We start from the raw sequence: 23,358 nt of genomic DNA, 5'->3' as shown, positions 1-23,358 counted from the left end.
AGATTGAGAGTTCCAAACACAAGTTCATCACCTTGATTGAATTGGACATGTTGAAACCATAGAGGTGACACCAAAATCTCGAAATGACCTTGGAGTAACCGAGAGATAGATTTTGCCATTAAAGTTCAAACTGTATTAAGCAGACTTAAAAAACTTGTTACAAATTTTATGGTTTGGAAAGTTCTTATATGTCACATTCAAAAGAGAAATCATCAAGTTTTCACTTAATTTCACATTTGAAGAATCAATTGTGTTGTTTAGTTCTAGGCTTTGTTTGGGAGGAGGGAATGGAATAGAATAGAATGAATATTTTTATACTATTCTTCCCTCCTCTTGTTTGGGAGTTTTAATGAAGGGAATGGAAGGTCCATTCCCTTATTTGGGAGTTTAAGTGGGAGGGAATTGAATGGTTAGGAGAGAACGCTCATTCCTCTATTTTCCCTCAAAACTTCAAATTTCTGTTCCCCTCAAAATTGGGAGGAATGGGAGAGAATGGATTTAGGTTTAATGAAATTTTTGTTAAAACCCCTAAAATATTCCTTTAATATCACCCATTCTTTTCTCAATTAGTCGTAAAAATAAAAAAATAAAAAAAATAAAAAAATGAAAAAAAGCTACATGTTATGGCCTGTTTGCTACAAAGTGAAGCTACTGCAGTTCTTGGGATTTTTGTAAGCCACCATTGAAACTATTGCTGTTCATCAACATAGCTACACGTTATTCTTTGACTGCTGCAAGTTTTGGTTATTGCTCAAAAGTAAGTCTTTCTTTTTCTTTGTCCCCTCAAGTCTTATAAATAATAGTTATGGGGTCCACAGATGAAAGAGTGACATATAAATGATAGTTGTTGCTGTATAACCAGATTCTTTGGTTTGCTTACATCTTTCTTTAATAATGTTTTGTCATAAAATGATAATTGTTTTGCTAATTAATCACTTCCTAAACTTTTGTGTGAATTTTGTAGCAAAATATAGTATGTTACTTTTTGTGGTATAAACGTGGTGTTGTAGGTTACAAAAATTACACTAAATTGAAGCAAAACTTTGTTCTTATGGATAATTTCATAATTATATTGGTTATTCATCATACAATGTCATCACCAATGTTTTTATTTTTTTTAATGAAAAGTAGGATATTACTGTTTTTGATCTGATATGAGGAATAGGACGTGGCAATCTATATGCTATTGAATTCTGAAAATAAGATTTTGAATCATGAAATTGACATAATGGACAAATTTTGAAATGGAAAAACAAAATTCAGTATTGTGAGTGCTACTTGAATGGTGTCCTTTGGCTTTGTTTCATTTAAAATGAATATATTTAAAATATATTCATTTCAATGTATTCAAGTCTTATACTGTTTCTTGTTCATATATTTAATTATATGTTAACATATAAAAAATATTTAATTTACAGTTTAAAAGCATCTCCAAACTCATTCCCCCCTTTTTCTTTCTTTTTTTTTTTTTTTTTTCTCTTTTACACTTTGCTCCCCTCTCTTATATATCCCTCTCTTCCTCCTCATGTTGATCATCTATTGGCCTCCCTTCTGACCGTCTGTCCCATTAGAGGTCATATCCGTGCTCAGGTGGCTCACCCTAATCGATGTTGCCCTGTCAAGGGGTTACATCCCCATTAATGCGGTCAGAAGGGTTAGGTGAGTGTATTCAATGCCGAGGTGACAGTTCGCCCAAGGCTTGCCCCTTCTTCGTACTTCTGTTGCCAACGCGTGGCACTGGGCCCTCTCCTCCTCGGATATTCCAGGAGTCCTTTGGTAGGGTGGTCCTCGTGTTTTTCCGAGGTCTCGGACGCCCGAGGACAGGGTCATCCTCGGACCCATCATGCATCCTCAGCGTGGGCCATTTGGGCCTGGCTTGGAGTGGGCCAAGGCTACCCGATTTTCTGGCCCCACAATTACTATTAGACTCCTATTTTAAAATAAATGACTGAATATATTAGGGTATTTTGTGAGTTTTAGTAAAAAATTTATTAAATCTAATTTCATTCTCTCTCATTCCTCCTAATTTCAGTAAGAATGAAAATTTAAGGTTTTAAGGGAATAGAGAGGAATGATGTTCCCTTCTACCCATTCCATTCCATCCATTTAAACTCCCAAATAAGGGAATGAATTTTCCATTCCCTTCATTAAAACTCCCGAACAAGGGAAATGAATAATATTATAAAATTATTTTCTTCATTCCTTTCTATTTCATTTCATTTCATTCCCTTCCGTTCTATTTCATTCACTCCTCCCAAACGAGGGCTTAAAGTGTCATTAGATTTAGCACATCTATTGTTTTTTTTAATACATAGAAATAACAGATCTATTGTTGTTTACTTTTATAGCTATTTTTCAAAAGCAGAATGTTAATATCAAAATAAAACCATTTATAATATGACTGATATTCATAGAATAATATAAATTAGTTAGATCAATCAAACAAGTATTATCTTCTAAAAAAATATCTAACAAGTATTAGATAAATAATGAAATTCCATGAGAAAAATATTGCACAACCCAAGAAAGTGCATTAGCATTATAATATATATATATATATAACATTATATAACATTTAACAATATGATTTCTGACCCACTAGAAAATCCCATATTTATTACAACAAAAGATTTAAATCTACAATAATTTTTAAGTTCAACCACACGAAATACTACCAAAACCCCAAAAAGACAACAACATATTTTCAACAATAATTCTAATGTCATGCTCTATGAGCTTAATGATCTTGCCACATACTAGCTATTATATTATCTAGTAAGATTGCACCTAATCTACCATTAGCATCAATACCATTGGCAGTATTCACCTCTTCAAAATCTCTATCTCTATCCACAAGCTCTTGATCAACCTCAACAATAAGATTTTGATCAAGATCTACACCCATAAAAAAAATTATATGAAATGCAACAAACCAAAATGATTTCAGTTTAGGTTTCAAATGAGTAATAGGGTTATGCTGCGCCTAAAGTATTTTGAGATTATTTTTTCAATACCCAAATACTCTCACAATAACATTACACAATGAAACACGTAGGTGGCTAAATATTTCCCAATGTTCCCTTCCTTTCTCTCCCCTTTCCATTGATCCAAACAAAGTTTTAGTGTCTTTGCTGAAATCAATATCGGATTTATAGTCAAGTAAGGATTTTAAGAGGTTATTTGGATGGCCTTTTTCCATAACTCAATTTTCTGTTTTCATAACTCATAACTCAAAAATGGTGAGACCCATAGCTAGAAGTCCGTTTGGCACCACTGTAACTCTGTTTCCACCACTTAATTATCTGATTTTTGAGTAATGAGTTATGAAAATTGAAAATATTTTTTAGCTGTTTTTAGTTTCCATAACTCATAACTCAATGACATTTTTGTAATTAAAATTACACATGGGTCCCACGGTCAAACTTTTTGCTCTCTCTTTATCCTTTTTTTTTTTTTTTTTTTTTTCTTTTCTTTCTTTTTTTCTTCTTTTTCTCTTTTCACTTTCTGGGTTTGGTTCTTTTTTCTTCTTCTTTTCTTTCTATTCTCCTTTCTTTTTTCTTCTTTTCTTTTCTTTTCTTTTCACATTGGTTTCTAGGCTTGGGTCTTTTTTTTTCTTTTTTCTTTTTTCTTCTTTTCTTTCCTTTTCACTGGGTTTCCATTCTTTTTTTTTTTTCTTCTCGAGTTCGTCGAAATTGTCGCCGCTGTTGATGTTGTCGAAGTTGTCGCCGCTATTGATGTTGTTGTTGTTGCTGTTGTCACTGTGGGTTGTTGTGGCGGCTGCGGTAGTGGTTTTTTTTTTTTTTTTTTGGTTTTTGGAAAAGCATGAAAAGCATTGGGACAGGGGAAAATGAAGGGGAAAAGCATTGGGTTTTTTTGGTTATATTGTAGATCTAGGAAGAGCATGAAATAAGGATCATGGTGGGCTTGATTAAAATATGTGTTAACATGGATGAAGAGAAAAGCAGAGAAAAACAGGGGAAAATGAAGGGGAAAGGCAGGGAAAAAAAAAGGAGAGAGAAAAGTCAACTTACATTGGGTCAGTGTATGGGTCCCACAAACAGTTGAAAAATATTGAGTGATGGCAAGTGAGTGATTGTGCCAAACGGGTGGGGTATTTTAAAGTGATGGGTGATGAGTAATGAGTGGTAAAAATTGAGTGACAAAAATTGAATGATAAAAAAAAGCCATCCAAACAGCCCCTAAGTATTGGCTAATGTCACATCAAATATAATTGCATTATTAGGTTTTGTTACTGTAATGTAAATAATAAATAGTGATAATGAAAACTCCAGGCTTGGTTATGTGAAATTGAAGGTCGGTTATGTAAGATCAGGTAGAAGCTTGCAATAGACTTTAAAAAATTACTAAATAAATAAATAAATAAATAAAAGCTTTCAATAGACTCATGGTCAACCAAAATGCTATTACAAATTCTTTTAGATTTGTTTTTAGAGTCTTGCGTATAACCTCCTCTAACCCAAAACCTACTTATATAATAACCTTATGTTAACTCTAATTTCATTAGAAAGAAGCTAAGTATTGAAAAATAAAGGAGAAACCATTTGAGAGTGTTCTTTATTTCTCAACCCTGTCCCATTGATCATCTTTAAGAGATTGAGAGTTCCAAACACAAGTTCATCACCTTGAATGAATTGGACATGTTGAAACCATAGAGGTGACACCAAAATCTCGAAATGACCTTGGAGTAACGGAGAGATAGATTTTGCCATTAAAGTTCAAACTGTATTAAGCAGACTTAAAAAACTTGTTACAAATTTTATGGTTTGGAAAGTTCTTATATGTCACATTCAAAAGAGAAATCATCAAGTTTTCACTTAAGTTCACATTTGAAGAATCAATTGTGTTGTTTAGTACTAGGCTTTGTTTGGGAGGAGGGAATGGAATAGAATAGAAGGAATATTTTTAGACTACTCTTCCCTTCTCTTGTTTGGGAGTTTTAACGAAGGGAATGGAAGGTCCATTCCTTTATTTGGGAGTTTAAGGCTCCGCTTGGGAGTTTATAAGGAAATGGAATAGAATGGAATGAGATGATCATAAGGGAATGGAAAGGAATGGAATATATTTAAGTAAGGGAAATGAATGGAAAAGAATAGAATGGAATGGAATTAAGTAACCTTGATTGGATGTTTTAAAATAAAGGAATGGAAATGAATGAAAATGAATGGAATGTAAGTAATCCTGTTTGGGAGCAACATGGAGAGAATAGAATGGAATCATTTTATGACAATATTACTATTAGACCTCTATTTTAAAATAAATAGTTGAATATATAAGGGTATTTTGGGAGTTTTAGTAAAAAAATCATTAAATCTAATTCCATTCCCTTCCATTCCTCCCAATTTTGAGGGGAATGAAAATTTGAGGTTTTAAGGGAGTAGAGAGGAATGAGTGTTCCCTGCTACTCATTCCATTCCCTCCCACTTAAACTCCCAAACAAGGGAATGGACTTTCCATTCCCTCCATTAAAACTCCCAAACAAGGGAAGGGAAGAATATTCTAAAATTATTCTTTTTATTCTTTTCCATTTCATTCCATTCCTTTCTCCAAAGTGGGGCCTAAGGCTCCGCTTAGGAGTTCATAAGGGAATAGAATGGAAGGGAATGAGATAATCATAAGGGAATAGAAAGAAATGGAATGAAATGGAATGTATTTAAGTAAAGGAAAGGAATGGAAAAGAATGGAATGGAATAGAATTAAGTAACCTTGTTTGGATGTTTTAAAATAAAGGAATGGAAATGAATGAAAATGAATGCAATGTAAGTAATCCTGTTTGGGAGCAACATGAAGGGAATGGAATGGAATCATTTTATGATAATATTACTATTAAACCCCTGTTTTAAAATAAATGGTTGAATACATAGGGGTATTTTGGAAGTTTTGGGTTCCGCTTGGGAGGAGGGAATAGAATGGAATAGAAAGGAATAAAAAGAATAATTTTAGAATATTCTTCCCTTCTCTTGTTTGAGAGTTTTAATGGAGGGAATGGAAAGTTCATTTCCTTGTTTGGGAGTTTAAGTGAGAGGGAATGGAATGGGTAGGAGGGAACACTCATTCCTTTCTATTTCCTTAAAACCTCAAATTTTCATTCCCCCGAAATTGGGAGGAATGGAAGGAAATGAAATTAGATTTAATGATTTTTTTTACTAAAACTCCCAAAATGCCCCTATATATTCAACTCTTTATTTTAAAACAGGGGTTTAATAGTAATATTGTCATAAAATGATTCCATTCCATTCCCTTCATGTTGCTCCCAAACAAGATTACTTACATTCCATTCATTTTCATTCCTTTCCATTCCTTTAGTAAAAAAATCATTAAATCTAATTCTATTCCCTCCTATTTCTCCCAATTTCGGGGGGAATGAAAATTTGAGGTTTTAAGGAAATAGAAAGGAATGAGTGTTCCCTACTTAAACTCCCAAATAAGGGAATGGATTTTCCATTCCCTCGATTAAAACTCCCAAACAAGAGAATGGAAGAATATTCTAAAATTATTCTTTTCATTCCTTTCCATTCCCTCCTCCCAAGTGGACCCTAAGTGGGAGGGAATTGAATGGTTAGGAGAGAACGCTCATTCCTCCATTTTCCCTCAAAACTTCAAATTTCTGTTCCCCTCAAAATTGGGAGGAATGGGAGAGAATGGATTTGGGTTTAATGAAATTTTTGTTAAAATCCCTAAAATATTCCTTTAATATCACTCATTCTTTTCTCAATCAGTCGTAAAAAAATAAAATAAAATAAAACAAATAAATAAAAGCTACATGTTATGGCCTGTTTGCTACAAAGTGAAGCTACTGCAGTTCTTGGGATTTTTGTAAGCCACCATTGAAGCTATTGCTATTCATCAACATAGCTACACGTTATTCTTTGACTGCCGCAAGTTTTGGTTATTGCTCAAAAGTAAGTCTTTCTTTTTCTTTGTCCCCTCAAGTCTTATAAATAATAGTTATGGGGTCCACGAATGAAAGAGTGACATATAAATGATAGTTGTTGCTGTATAACCAGATTCTTTGGTTTGCTTACATCTTTCTTTAATAATGTTTTGTCATAAAATGATAATTGTTTTGCTAATTAATCACTTCCTAAACTTTTGTGTGAATTTTGTAGCAAAATATAGTATGTTACTTTTTGTGGTATAAACGTGGTGTTGTAGGTTACAAAAATTACACTAAATTGAAGCAAAACTTTGTTCTTATGGATAATTTCATAATTATATTGGTTATTCATCATACAATGTCATCACCAATGTTTTTATTTTTTTTTTCATGAAAAGTAGGATATTATTGTTTTGATCTGATATGAGGAATAGGATGTGGCAATCTATATGCTATTGAATTCTGAAAATAAGATTTTGAACCATGAAATTGACATAATGGACAAATTTTGAAATGGAAAAACAAATTTCAGTATTGTGAGTGCTACTTGAATGGTGTCCTTTGGCTTTGTTTCATTTAAAATGAATATATTTAAAATATACATTTCTGCATGTTTAATAACAAGTTCTTTCCGGTTTCTCAAAAAAAAAAAAAAAAAAAGTCTTATACTGTTTCTTGTTCATATATTTAATTATATGTTAACATATAAAAAATATTTAATTTACAATTTAAAAGCTATCAAAAGCATATTGTGAACTGTCCAAATTTTATAATGAATAAAACATATGCCTATAATTTCATTGACTAGGACTCTGACTAATAACATAACTATTTTTTTTTTCTTAGATGGATTTGAATTATGAGGTACTTAATACTATAATTTTTAGTAATATATGCGGAAACTAGCCTTGGTTCATGCTTCATGCCGTTATTTGTGCTACATTATTCATTGAAGGCAACATTTGAAAAGACGTGTTCACCACATTCCTACATAAGCAACCATAGAAAGACAATTAGTTCATGATGAAATAATGCAGTGACTTAGATTTAGTGAAAAATGCTATGATGTAATATGCATGGGTCCACAAGTTTTTCAAGGTTTGTGTGACATTTTGCGAAGAGACAGTGATCTTCAAGACACACAGCGTGCCACGGTTGAAGAGCAAGTTGTCAAGTTTCTTCACACTCTATCACATAATATGAAGATCCGTACTATGTCCTTCTTTTTTTGTCGTTCTGGTGAGATCATTAGTCGCCATTTTCATAATGTGTTAAGATTAACAATTATGTTAAAGGATCAGTTACTTTGACAACTTGATGGAACCTAAGTGCCAGTTGAAATATTACAGAGTAGTAGGTTCAATCCATATTTTGAGGTAAATATATCATGTATGTATTATATATTTGATAGTAGTTTAGTATAAGTATATTTTAAGGTAAATGTCTTTGAGAGATATTTTTAATTTCAGGATTGTATTGGGGCACTTGATAGAACACATATTCGTGTCAAAGTGTCTAATAAGGATGCACCAAGATATTGGGGTAGGAAGGGTTTACCCAACATAAAATGTGTTGGCAGCATACTCATTTGATTTGAATTTCACGTATGTATTACCGAGTTAGGAAGAAACTGCTTCAGATTTGAGAATAATAAAGAGTGCTTTAACTAGAAACAATAATTTGAAAATCTCACAAGGTAAATTGAATTCAAATATGTATTAGGATGTATTCTTTATAATTAAAAAATTTATAGTATATAATTAACAAATGTTATTGTTTATTAGGTAATATATTATCTTGTTGATGCAGGATTCATGAATAGAAGTCGCCTAATTGCACCTTACAGGAGAGTGTGTTATCATTAAAAGAGTACTCTGTTCATCCCTTGAAAAGCTAAAGAATTGTTTAACTTGTGACATGCGTCATTGCGCAATGCTATTGAAAGAGCATTTGGTGTACTTAAAAAGAGATTTCCTATCATAGCAAGTACTACAGAGCCTAGTTTTTGTGTTAACACACAAAATGAAATCATTTTAGCATGTTGCATGCTTCATAATTATTTAATGGGTGTCGATCCTAATGAAAGTCTTATTGCTAAAGTTGATGAAGAGGTTTTACATTATCATCGTGAACGTGCGGCCCCTACTCTAAGAGAAGATGATGAGGATGCTAGGTAAGTAGATATTATAAGAGATTCTATAGCATTAGCCATGTGGCAAAACTATGTTCAAATGTGATAACTTTTGTGTTTGTTGTTGTCATGTCGTTTAAGACTATGTTATGTTTCAATTACTTAGACCTAAATGTTATGCAATTTCTCTTTACATTTGATATTGCTCTCTATCTTTTGATAATTAATATTAATATTTACACAATATTTTATATGTGTTTTTTGTCCTATTAATTATAACATAGGTAAGATATAAAAAAAAAATGGTGGAGATCCAAGCAAAGAAGTACAATGGAGTAGTGTTATGAATGATGTTTTAGTGGATACTTTTTTACATCAGCTGATCATAGGTGGTAGAGTTAATGGAACTTTTACCTCTAAGCAGGGACGAACCCAAGATTTCAAGCTAAGGGGGCCGGAGATAAGCGAAAAAAATTTCAAATACACATCCATATAGTATTAATAAACTATCAACCATGACAAATACCCAAAAATCAAGATCAACTTTTTGAAATTGTGTTTAAGAGATATGGTTATTTTCCAGAATTGGGATATTGGCATTTTCTGGAATTGGGAAATGAATATTTCTTGGGATTGGAATATCGACATTTTTCGGAATTGGGGAATGAATATTTTCTAGAATTGGATCATTCACATTTTCTGGAATTGGAATAACAACATTAGTTGTTGGCAATCTCATGTTGACTTCTTTTGAAAAAATCAAACATTATAGTTGATTTTTTCATGATCTACAAATAAAATAAGAATTATATATATTATCTAACAAACTGTTGTTGTTACTAATTAAAGACAAATACTAGAATTTAGGTAATATGCATGATGCATTTAATTATAAATTTAGTATTTCTCACTTCTTTTCAATTTATAAATTTATCTAATTTAGTAGTATGAGTTAACAATATGCGCAAGTGAATCACTGTTATTTTCTTAAATTTGTGTAACAATTTCTATATTATATTTATATGATTTGTTTTTTCTTTTGTCTTTGGTCTTTGCCTTTATTTATTTTTGTCTTTGTCTTCTCTTTGTCTTTATCTTTGTGTCTCCATATTTATTGACCCAATACACTATAAATTTATTTATTTTGCACTACTAACAAAAATTTTTCTTAACTTTACATTTTTTTTTTTGTCACTTGTCTTTATTGTTGCCCAACTACCAGTCAACAAAGAACAAAGAACAAACAGACAAACACTACACTAATATATTCTCTAATCTTTACAAACTCTACTCTCTCTCTATCTCTCTTATNCTTTTGATAATTAATATTAATATTTACACAATATTTTATATGTGTTTTTTGTCCTATTAATTATAACATAGGTAAGATATAAAAAAAAAATGGTGGAGATCCAAGCAAAGAAGTACAATGGAGTAGTGTTATGAATGATGTTTTAGTGGATACTTTTTTACATCAGCTGATCATAGGTGGTAGAGTTAATGGAACTTTTACCTCTAAGCAGGGACGAACCCAAGATTTCAAGCTAAGGGGGCCGGAGATAAGCGAAAAAAATTTCAAATACACATCCATATAGTATTAATAAACTATCAACCATGACAAATACCCAAAAATCAAGATCAACTTTTTGAAATTGTGTTAAGAGATATGGTTATTTTCCAGAATTGGGATATTGGCATTTTCTGGAATTGGGAAATGAATATTTCTTGGGATTGGAATATCGACATTTTTCGGAATTGGGGAATGAATATTTTCTAGAATTGGATCATTCACATTTTCTGGAATTGGAATAACAACATTAGTTGTTGGCAATCTCATGTTGACTTCTTTTGAAAAAATCAAACATTATAGTTGATTTTTTCATGATCTACAAATAAAATAAGAATTATATATATTATCTAACAAACTGTTGTTGTTACTAATTAAAGACAAATACTAGAATTTAGGTAATATGCATGATGCATTTAATTATAAATTTAGTATTTCTCACTTCTTTTCAATTTATAAATTTATCTAATTTAGTAGTATGAGTTAACAATATGCGCAAGTGAATCACTGTTATTTTCTTAAATTTGTGTAACAATTTCTATATTATATTTATATGATTTGTTTTTTCTTTTGTCTTTGGTCTTTGCCTTTATTTATTTTTGTCTTTGTCTTCTCTTTGTCTTTATCTTTGTGTCTCCATATTTATTGACCCAATACACTATAAATTTATTTATTTTGCACTACTAACAAAAATTTTTCTTAACTTTACATTTTTTTTTTTGTCACTTGTCTTTATTGTTGCCCAACTACCAGTCAACAAAGAACAAAGAACAAACAGACAAACACTACACTAATATATTCTCTAATCTTTACAAACTCTACTCTCTCTCTATCTCTCTTATCTATATAATACAAGAGAGAGAGAGAAGAGAGAGAGAGAGAGAGAGAGTCACAAAGCCAAAAAGCCAAAAAAAAACACCACAAGCAGTCAGGGCTGTCAGGCACAAATTCAATTCACAATCACGGAATCCCCAACATCAATTCATCAATCATCTGTAAAAACACAAACACAAACACCACAAGTCCACAAGCATAGATTTTTAGATTCTGAGATTCACAAACATTATATTAGGTTTTGAAGGAAATGATAGATTAAATACCTGTAAACTGTGAAGGCTGGAGCAATGGAGCAACGAAGTTGGGTTGGGCAGTGTAGATTGTCTTCAGTTTGAGTATGCAACAGTTGATGTTGGTGTGGGTACTAGGTAGCAAGATGGGTCTCTCTCGCGTAGGCGTGGGCAGCGGTGTCATGTGTGGGCGGCGGCGTCACGGCGTGGGTAGCACTATAGCAAGATGGGTCTTTCACTTTCTCTGTCTCGCCTCTCCCTTTCTTTCTTTTCTTTTTTCTTTTTTTCCTTTGTGTCTGGCTTTTCCGTTTGGTTTTGGAGTCTTACTGTGCTGGGTTTTCTTTTCTTTTCTTTTCTTTTTTCTTTTTTACATATATATTTTTTTAAGGTTTTCATGGGCTCTTGAAAACTCTTAGGCTGGCTGGCTGGGGGGCCTGAGCTAAAAATCAAGGGGGGCCCAAGCTAAAAACCAAGGGGCCCAAGCTTTTTTTTTGAAAATTTTACATACTATTTTTTTTTTTTTTTGGGGGCTAGGGGGGCTTGGGCCCCCTTTGGCCCCCACCTGGGTCCGTCCCTGCCTCTAAGGCATATGATGACATAGTGAAAGAGTTTGTTGAAAAATTTCACATGGAGATTAACAACGATAAGGTGAAAAATCAACAAAAGACACTAAAGAAGAAATTTCATGGATGCTAGGACATATTTAAAGATGGATTGAGTGGTTTTGGATGGAATGATTCTTTAAATATATGAATAGTTGAACCAAAAGTTTGGGAGCCACTCATAGCGGTAAATTACCATTTGTTGTGAGTTTAATTTTGTATTACATAATTATATCTGTTGTTTAACCATTTTTTTTAGTTTGTAACAGTCTAAATTAACCTGCAGCCAAGAAGTGGATGACAACACCTATGCCTAACTACTCTAAGATGGCACAACTTTGGGCTAAAGATAGAGTAAAATGTGATCATGCTGAAACTACAAAGGAGAAACGTGTTAGGTATGCTGCATTGACCACAATTGATGAGATTGATAATTTGATACCTCAAAATGAACTTTCTTTGGAGAACTTTGAAGTGGAAGATGATCAGAGGTCACTAGAAATTAATGTTGCACATTCTCGAGTGTTATCACAAGATGCAATGTCTTATAAAAGCAAGAAAAGACGACTGGCAAAGGATGATGAACTCGGGAATATAATTTCCCAGTCATTTGATAATGTATCAATGACAATTGATAGGGCGACTGAGGTCATGGCAAAGTGCTTTTCAAAGTTATATGGAGCAGAAGTTCGCGCAGCTTTGGGTGTATTGGACTTAGATTCAATATCAAAGACTGAGGTAAGAAAAGACGACTGGCAGAGGATGATGAACTCGGGAATATAATTTCCCAGTCATTTGATAATGTATCAATGACAATTGATAGGGTGACTAAGGTCATGGCAAAGTGCTTTTCAAAGTTATATGGAGCAGAAGTTCGCGCAGCTTTGGGTGTATTGGACTTAGATCCAATATCAAAGACTGAGGTCTACATATTTTTGATGGAAAATCTAACATATAAGAAGATGTTCTTTGGTTTCCCAGATCATGAGTGCAAATGTGTCCTATTGACACTAATGTCTAGGCCTAAAAATTAAAAAAAAAAAGTTTGGGATTTTTTTGGCCAACCTTAGTTTTGGAATGAATTATGTTATTTTGTTTTGTTTTGGCAAGACTCATTACAAGAGTTTTTTTTTTATTTTTTTTATTTTAAATATATTTGTTTCCGTTTTTAGACAATATTTGTTTTGTTGGGAGTAAATATGTGATGCGTGAATTGCTTTATAACATAAAAATATGCATAACTTGTTTTTTAGCTACAATAAAAATTTCTTTTTCCTTAAACTAGAATTATTTTAGTTTTATATCAGGAAATCTATATATATAATAATAGGTGAAGCAGAGAGAAAATCTAATTAGATTTTAATTGGATTCTCAATTTTGTGCCACTTGTCCTAACCAAGACTAAAAAAAAAAAAAATCTAATTAGATTATAAATTTGACTTCAATTTTGTGTCATGTATCTTATCTAAATTTTCTAATTTTTCTGCCCAAATAATGATGTATTAACATTTAACACGGAAGCCAAGAAAATCATAATGATAATACTCATTAGCCTAAGCAAGAACATCTTACCTGCACACTTTTATGGAGATTATAAATTGGACTCTAATTTTGTGTCATGTATCTTATCTAAATTTCTAATTTTTGTGCCCAAATAAATGATGTATTAACATTTAACACAGAAGTCAAGAAAACCACAATGATAATACTCATTGGCTTAAGTAAGAACATCTCACCTGTACACTTTTATGGGTGATCTTAATAGAGTCTGGAGCTCTTCTAATCCCACAACCAGAACCAAGAAGTCCAACGAGAAAGACTACAAAAGCAAAACATCATCTACTCCTATTTCCATATCGTCATCCTATGTCTCCTCCTCTCTCAACCTCTACCAACTAAATCCACACACTATCCTCTCCTACTACTTACGGATTTCTCAAAGTAAGGCCGGGTTCAAACACAATGTTCAATCCCACTCTTCCTTTCTTCACACTCTCATACATTAGCGATTCATTGGCGCCTCCAAGAAGATTCTAAACTCAATGATCAGTTTTTATTTTTTAATGTCCCTTTATATATTTTAAATAATAAAATGCAATATTCTCTTTTTTCTTCATTGTAGCATCACTTAAATAATAAAATGTAATATTTTTTTTTTATTCATTGTTTTATCTAATGCTATCCTATGTATGATAAACCAAAAAAAAAAAAAAAAAAAAAAAATGTTGTTTAGTCATTAGTGTTGTTTGCCTTTAAGGAGTTACATTGATACTAATAGTTTGGTTTTTTTTAATATATTTATATTTATATTTATATTTTTTCTACTCAATTTAATAATAATAATAAAAATTTGTCCAACTCATGTGGGTTGGGTTGGACTTGTGTGATGGGTTGGGTTGGGTTGAATTTTTTTTGACCTACCATGATGGGTTGGGTCAAAAAATCCCCTTAACCCGACCCAACCCGATCCATGCACACCCCTACTTCCAAACGATGTTATTTACATTCAATTCCTTTATTTTAACATCCAAACAAGATTTTTAAATTCTATTCCATTCCATTCGTTTCCCTACTAAATCAATTCCATTCATTTAATGATCATTTCATTCCATTCAATTCCTTTATAAACTTTATTTCAAACTAGTTTATATTATTTGAATTGTATCAAATTCTCTACCATAAGAATGTCATCTCCAAATCTTAACAGTTAGAAACACAACTGGAAAATGAAATTGTTACATAAATTGTTTGTTATTTATGTGATTGTTCCTAATTAGAGAAATTTAGTCAATAATCAAATTCATTGATTTGATAAGTTAACCATGGAAGACACCTTCCCCCCCCCTCCCCCCCCTTTTTTAGCCAGATAGATTTTATGAAATTACCTAGTGTTTTGTAGTTAAATTGGTTTTGGTTAGCATTTCTTGAAGTTTTTAATAGAAACATTCAATTCAAAACTTCAAATCTCCCTCCTTACTATGAAATTATTAAAAAAAAAAAATCATAAAATTGTATTTGGAAATTGAAAAGGACATGATTAGTCAAGCTACACAACAATGCATGCATTTTTTTAAATAGTTACAATATATTGTGTAGGTAGATGTGTCAATAAAGCTAAAAGGCACACACAAGTGCACAACAATGCATGTTAAACCTAGCATCATGTTTTAATTTTGAAAAGCCGATACCAGAATTCATTAATAATCTATTTAAATAAAAATTTAATAGAAAAATAAAAAAGTAACTTCCAATTAATGAATATCCAAAGGCTTTCTCGTTAATCGAGCTCTTTAAATAAGAACAAATCAGCTACAACTACACCAAATGTACAGTCACCAAGCCTCCTTTGCCAGCGAATTAAAAATAGACACGCGTACAAATCCAAAACAAATATCTTTCCCCACGAAACACCCAAGCCTTCCTCAGCATATAACAAAACAAAACAAAACCCCCTCTCTCTCTCTTAGGGCACAGAAGAAAGAGCAAATTAAAGCCCAGATTGGAAAACGAAAACGAAAACACAAAAAACAAAGAAAACATTTTATTTACTTATTACCAAAGAACGTTTCTGATAAAGTCACGCACAGCAACAACAACAGCGCAGACAGATCTTTATTTTATTTTATTTTTTTCACTCTGTGTTTTTGCAACTATGGCTGACTCTACTACTGAAACCCTAGAATCCAATCCTCCGCAACCCGAAACCGAAGCCCCAAATCCCCAACCCGATCCACAACCTCAATCGTCAACTCCTCCACCGTCGTCCACATCTACGCCGATCGCCGTAAACCCTAATTCGAACACACCGTCACCGCCGCCGCCGCCGCCGCTACAGCCACAGTTACAGCCTCAGCCTCAGCCTCAGCAGGTGTCCTACGTGGTGCCACCGCCGGTGCCGCAGGTATCCGGCGGCGGAGGAGTTGTCATGCCTCCTCCTCCTCCTCCATCTGCGCCTTCGTTCCGGCCGGTGCCGCAGTTCTCGCCCATACCGAATTACCAAAACCCTGGCGTTCAGCCTCCCGGCGTGGCTCCGATGATGCAGATGCCGCCGTATCAGATGCAACAGCAGCCGCCGCCGCAGCAGCAGCAGCACCCGGGGCAGCCTCTGAGGCCTTACGTGCCACCACCGCAGATGCCTATGCCGAATGGTTATCCCGGTGGGTTATTCTCTCTCCTTATAATGCTTGTTTGTTTTTAACGTTCTGCCGAATTCTCGATTTTTTTTTTGTTTTGATGAATTCATTATTGCATACATGTAATGTGCATGTTTGTGTTGCCAAATTATCAGTAGAACCAAGAAAGATTTACTTTTCAATGTGCAATTGATATGTGTTTTTGATGAGAGAGTTTTTAGTTCTTAGAATGTTAATTTTGGAAATGATGCATGATTGAACAATTGCTGTTAAAGTAGATTAAGGATTTTAGTGGAATGTGAATGATGAAATATTTGGGGAAGAGTTTGTTGTTAGAGATGATGAGTTGGGAAAAAAAAGATTTAGAGAATTAATGAGAGTTGGTTTAGGGGTATCGATGACGGGATGTTTTCTCCTACAGTGTCTTGATTGAATTCGGTGGGAAGGTTTGGAAGGCGAATATTGCTTAGAGACCTCCCTCTACAACTACTTTTTTGGTATGCATATACATATACATATATTTTTTTGCTTGGTTTTCTTTGTTTGTCTTTAGAATAAACTTTGTTTTAATGAGAAAAGGAAAAAAGAGAAAAAGAAAAAAGAAAAAACCTTTTTGGAGTTTACACGTTAACAGTGTTCGAAAATTCAGAAAGTTATATTGTCCCGCTTGTCATATTCCATGTTTATTTTAGTAGGCTACTTTCTGGTAGTTATGAGGACACTTTCCCTTTCATGGGTTTATGATTTGCCAGAAGCAGACCATTTTTGCCACTGAATGCTCGTTGGCTTGTGTTCTAAGGTATTGCGATTCTTTCAATTTTAGCCTGCATCTCTCCCTTTCTTTTTCTTTCTCGCTCGCTTTTTCTTTTCTTCATGCTGTACCATGGGCTGCTAACACTTGTGATACATAAAATTGACATAATTTACATATAATTTTGTGGGATCGCATGAGATGCTTGAAGTCTCATGATAATTAAACGTCAGTTTTTTTGCAATTGGTGGATGGGATAGTGTGAGAAGGCTAGTATGTTGCAAATGGATTCATAAGGTAAGCCCATTTTACATATCCATGGTTTATAAGCTGGATGCTACTTTTTAATGTTTCCTTCAGGTTATCTGTTCAGCTGGTGATAGTTGCCATGCCTGTGCTGCCATCTCTTATATGCTTTTGATGTGTGGTAACTGCGTTCAATTATTCTTGTCACATTCTTTTTTCATATATAAATATATCTATATAAACTGGTGACGGGATGTATAGTATTGCTGTATTCTTGTTTGTTAACTTGCCCTGATATATTTGCATAGATATTTGTTTCCATTTATGCAGGACTTCCTCGTTATCCATCTCCATACCCAGCTATGGTTCGACCTACATTCCCTATGCGCCTACCAGGAGCAATTGGTGTGCCTCCAATAGTGTCATGCCCTCCTATTCCAGGGGTTCCTGGAGTTGTTCGCCCCATTATATCCCCTGTTATTAGGCCAGCTGTTGTTCCTACTGTTACTCCAGCTGAGAAACCACAAACCACAGTTTACATTGGTAAGATTGCATCAACAGTGGACAATGATTTTATGCTGTCTCTTCTTAAGGTAGGTTATTGATTTTTATTTTTTGGTGGTCTGCTTCCTTTTATATACACCCTACAACTCTTGATTCTTTTACATTATAAATATCTTACTTCAATGCCTTTTATTTGAGGCATTAATTTCTGATGTCTGTACACTTTATGAAGCTATGTGGACCTGTCAAAAGTTGGAAACGTGCTCAAGATCCCACGGATGGGACTCCTAAAGGATTTGGGTTCTGTGAATTTGAGTCTGCTGAAGGGGTTCTTCGTGCATTGCGCCTACTTAGTAAATTCAATATTGATGGGCAAGAATTGGTGGTATGTTTGGATTTCCACTGTTTTCTTTGTCCTTTTTAAGTTTTTATGATCATTTTTTGTCTTTAACTCATTTTTACTTTTACTGTGATTTTGGCATTTAAGATGGTGTTCTAGAACATCTATCTGCTGAAAAAATACATTTTAAATCCTTGGTTTAATGGGAAACATGAAGTCGATATTTTTCTAATAAGTCATTAATATCGATCGGATATGCAGAGGGATCTAAACCTTTACCATGAACATGCAAAGTGAGTTCTCTACAATATGAACTGTATCTTCAGTTAGGAAAGATTGAGTAGAAATAATTAAACAATCATCAAATCTATGGTTAACATGAGATTTAAGGGTTCAATAACTCTTACTTTCTTGATCTAGTAGGTTTCAAGGCTTGAAATCTCCATTGATGAATGTAAAATGTAAGTTCAATTATTCATAAATAAAAGCAAGTTCAATTGTTAAATGGTTACCTGGCAGGAGGATACTTGTTATAAAGTATTGGGTGTTCTCATAGTAGGGCATTTGTTATTAAGTCATGTGTTTTAGTTGGTGCTGAAGTTATGGGCTTATCATCCATTATGGACTTTTCTGTCTATATCTGAATTTCGCCTTTCTGTTTACAAACCAAAAAGAATTATGACCTGGAAACCAAATTATTTGTTAGTTGTGTGCTTAAAAAATTAGATCTGAGGGAGCATCTGGTCATGAAGGTACTTCTGTGTTAATGCAGTTGTTACTTCTCATTCCTTTTAACATATATTCTGTCAAAGTGAAAATTTATCAAAGAAAAAAATAAATCTGTCAAGCTTCATGATCTCATTATTGAAATTTGACAACCAAACTTGAGATGAAATAAGAAAGACTACTCAAATATAAGATCAAAATTTATAACATTTGAAAATTGGACTTTGTTGCCAAAGATTTTTGTTAGGTTGTAATTCGTAAGAACTTACGAGTTGCCCTTGGTCCTACAAAAACCTTGAAAAATAAGCCAGTGAGCACTTGTGTGTATCTATGTTTTTGATTCTACCATTAGTAGTTTAGTTACTATTGGTATCATATACTTTTTTGTTATGTATTTTGGTTTCTAAAAATATCAAACATGGGAGATGATTAGATAATTAGAAATAATGATAATAATCATATTTGGCTAAGTTTATACTTGTCTTGTTAATTCTTTTAAGGGCAAAACCTAGGTATAGTTCCTTAGTTACTGTTACTTATGTTCCCCTTTTAAATATTTGAAACCTATCAAATTAGACAGCTTAGCTAACGGACGTTAAAAGTCCCATCTCTTTTTGTTTTCTTCCCTTAATTTTTTTTTCCTAACCTGCAAGAAAGCACAAAGCAGAAGACTTCTTCTGTTCAGATCTGAGAAGGTTTCTTCAGTTCAGATCTTTATGTGTTAACTAGCAATCGACACACTCTCTCTCTCTACAAATTTTCCTTCTAGCTGTTTCTTTCTTTTCTTCTCTGAGAAAAATCATATATACGTTTGGCTCCTCACTCTTTCAAATCTGTCTTTTGGTTTTCTCGCAGGCTAGGAAGAAAAAAAACCATTAAGAAAAGAAAAGGAAAAAAAATAAAAGAGAGAGAGAGCTAACATCCGATTGCTAAGTTGTCTAATTTGACAGGTGTCAAAAATTTAAGAAGGGAATCTAAGTAACAATACCTAAGAAACTGTATCTAGGTCATCTTTTAATAAGTTTGGGAATAATCTATAGAAGCCGATTTGATGGTTGAGTATGTGGATAATCATATAGATTAGGGAGATGGAAATTGCTACATTGAACCTATGTGTTCACCTCTAAAAAACATGAAAACAAGCTCCTTCTTGACCTTTTGGTGCATTCTGAGATATGGATTATTCTTTTTCCTGCATGAATTTATTGGATTTTTATTTTTAAAATATTTGATCCTTGTCTCTTTGTAATTTGATTAATAGTTAAATGTCAATCAAGCTACAAAAGAATATCTGGAACGGTATGTTGACAAACAAACTGAAAACTCGAAGAAACTTAAAGACGCACAAGCTGCCGCGCCTGAGAAAGAGGAGGAAAGTGCAGTAGGGGTTGAGAAGAGTGAACATCTGAAGGCTGATGTAGAGAACTCAAATAAAGAGGACAATAGTTCAGGGAGCAAGGAAAATCATGACTTTGCTAATTTTGGAATCGTGACTGACGAAGACAAGGACACTGACCGCGAGGCTGTGGAGAAGCTTACAAGCATGATAGAAGAAAGATTAAAGACCAGGCCTCTGCCTCCCCCTCCTCCAATTACTGATGGTGGCTCTGGGAATTCAAACTCAGACGTCCCTGCTAAATCAAGGGATGGGGACTCAGAAATGAGAAATGGTGAGTTTTCGTTGTGGAAATGGGTAGTTTTGTTATTTGTGGTAGTTATTAGAAGAGATTGTTTTTAGTGGCATTTAAAAAAGACATAATTTTAATATGGTTATGCTTGTTCATAATTTTGCAGATGCAGCTGAAGATAAAAATGATGATGAGACAACTAGTGAAACCAAACCAACAAGTGAGCACGATAGGCCTGAAACAAATTCACCTGATAGGAATAGAAAGTATGAGAGGAGTAGAGATAGAGACCGAGATAGGGATCTGAAAAGGGAGAAGGACCGGGAGATTGACAGATATGAAAGGGAAACAGAGCGAGAGCGGGTTAGAAAAGAAAGGGAGCAAAGAAGAAAGATTGAGGAGGCTGAGCGTAAATATGAGGAGTGTCTTAAGGAGTGGGAGTATAGAGAAAGAGAAAAAGAGAAACAGCGGCAGAATGAGAAGGACAGGGAAAAAGAGAGGGAACGCAAACGGAAGAAGGAGATAAAATATGATGAAGAAGATGAGGATGAGGATTCGAAAAGGTGGCGGCGCCGGACATTAGAAGAAAAGAGAAAGAGGAGGCTACGGGAAAAGGAAGAGGACTTGGCTGACAGACGTAAAGAAGAGGAAGAAATTGCTGACGCCAAGAGGAGAGCTGAGGAGGAATTGCAACAGAAGCTACAGAGGGATGCATTGAAGGTTTCATCCAATCCTGTAATGAACGGAGTTGCAAAAACTGTTTCGGTCGAGCCATCCAGTGTCGAAATGAAAGAGAACGCTGTGGAACAGGGTTATGAAGGTGATCCTGCTCAGGAGCACCATATAGGTAAACTTATTGGAATTTACTTGGAGTGGAATTTTTCTTTTATTCACCCCCTTTCCATTTCTTTGAATTTGGTTATGGTTCTAAATGATAGGTGATGGGGTTGTACGAAATGGTGCTGGTGAAGAATCAACCATGGCATCAGTTGCTGTATCAGACACGCGACATACGGGCAATGCCCCTGCAAAAAAGTTAGGGTTTGGTTTAGTTGGCTCTGGAAAACGAACTGCTGTCCCTTCTGTTTTCCATGAGGAGGAGGATGATGATGCACATAAGGATAAAAAGATGAGGCCCCTCGTCCCAATTGATTATTCAACTGAGGAACTGGAGGCTGTCCAACCTACAGCACCTGGGGCACCACCATCGAATTTGGTTGCAGCAACAGAATTTGCAAAGCGCATATCAAATGTTAATCCCAAAGAAGATAAGTTTGATGCAGAAAGGGAAAGAAGTAGACGTTCCAATGACAAGTCAAGCCAGCGGGATAGGGACCGGGGTGATGAGGATGTGAATCGCACCAGAGATGAGAATAAGGACAAGAGTCTTGACCGGGACAGGGATCGGGGACAGGGGATGGATAAACTGAGGGCATCAGATAGCACAAAACTTTTGAGTTTAAAACAATTGATAGATATGATACCAAGGACAAAGGAGGAGTTATTTTCATATGAGGTTAATTGGGCCGTATATGACAAGGTATGCAACCTTAGGCTATGCTTCAATAAATGAATTATTTAAATTTGTGGACCTCTTTTATCCTGGAAAAACTTAACTTATATGCTTTGAGATTGAGGCAGGGCAAGGGGACTGGCTCCCTGTCAATTTTTATTATTCCCTTGATCATGGTTTATGGCCTAGTAATTGGTAAAAAAATTTGGTGTCTACTTGGACATTTTGGGATAGCTACCTATACTATGCATGCGAAACCTTTCCTTGGAAAATAACAGATTGACCATTTGAGTTGTCCAACAATGTCTTCTGGAAACTGTATCTTCAAGTAGGCTATAAATGAAGAACAGGCATCCTATGCTTGCTTGTTCTGTCTAGTGCTATTTTTAGCCTTCAGAAGTTTAGATAACCTGGTCTTGATATTCAGGAGTGAAAATAACATTCAACTGTTGGTGATGTTTTTAGTGTATAATATTATTATTGGTTATAACCATGGTCAGTGTCTTCTAAATAATCTTAACTGTTTATTTGCTATCTTCCACTTTCACAGCATGAGCTGCATGAAAGAATGAGGCCGTGGATATCAAAAAAGATAACGGAGTTTTTAGGAGAGGAAGAAACCACACTGGTAGATTACATTGTATCCAGTACTCAAGAACATGTGAAGGCAACTCAAATGCTGGAACTACTACAATCAATTTTAGATGATGAAGCCGAAATGTTTGTGCTCAAAATGTGGAGGATGCTCATCTATGAAATCAAGAGAGTAGAGGCGGGCCTTATTTCAAAGTGAAAAATATTTTAGGATTTTATTGTTGATTTCTACTTTTCCTGCAGGGCCTATATGCTTCATCTCATTGGCCCTGCTCTTGTCATCACTCATGGTAGATTAGAGATTATTTTGTATTGCTTCAAAGGTTAATTAGTGATGGACCCATTTTTGTACCAATTGTTTCCATTTGGATCCAGTATTCATAGTGGAAAGCAATTTTTGGAAAAGACATCCATCAGTTATCTTAAAACAAAGTTATTTGATTTATTTTGATATAGTTGCTAAAGATGCTGGTTAAAAATAGTTGCTTGAATCATATAAGCAGTATTCTGTAAGGGATTTAATTTATAGTTGCCTTTGTGGGATGTTTCTGTACAAACCAAGTCCATAATTTAAGTCCGAAAATGGGGGGAAAGAAAAGGTGTAAGGCCAATGCTCGTTATGAAGAGTTGCTAGTATGTGCTGATCACTTTTTGAGACGTA

General features: G+C 34.1%; 1 protein-coding gene across 1 annotated transcript; it reads left to right on the top strand.

The window, feature by feature from the left end:
* The first annotated feature begins 15,707 nt into the window (after positions 1-15,707).
* On the top strand, positions 15,708-23,142 carry LOC111990991 (RNA-binding motif protein 25). The gene is made up of 7 exons (XM_024022765.2): positions 15,708-16,419; positions 17,723-17,985; positions 18,129-18,281; positions 20,224-20,632; positions 20,757-21,437; positions 21,529-22,130; positions 22,654-23,142. Exons 1-7 carry the CDS (start codon positions 15,915-15,917, stop codon positions 22,894-22,896), a joined length of 2,856 nt encoding a protein of 951 aa, XP_023878533.2. The 5' UTR covers positions 15,708-15,914; the 3' UTR covers positions 22,897-23,142.
* The last annotated feature ends 216 nt before the right edge of the window (positions 23,143-23,358 follow it).

The sequence above is a fragment of the Quercus suber genome, unplaced genomic scaffold, assembly GCF_002906115.3.
Source record: "Quercus suber isolate HL8 unplaced genomic scaffold, Cork oak 2.0 scaffold_316, whole genome shotgun sequence".
NCBI classification, from domain to species: Eukaryota; Viridiplantae; Streptophyta; class Magnoliopsida; order Fagales; family Fagaceae; genus Quercus; species Quercus suber.
Note: the sequence above shows the minus strand (reverse complement) of the source record. Positions and strands in the feature narration are given on the sequence as shown.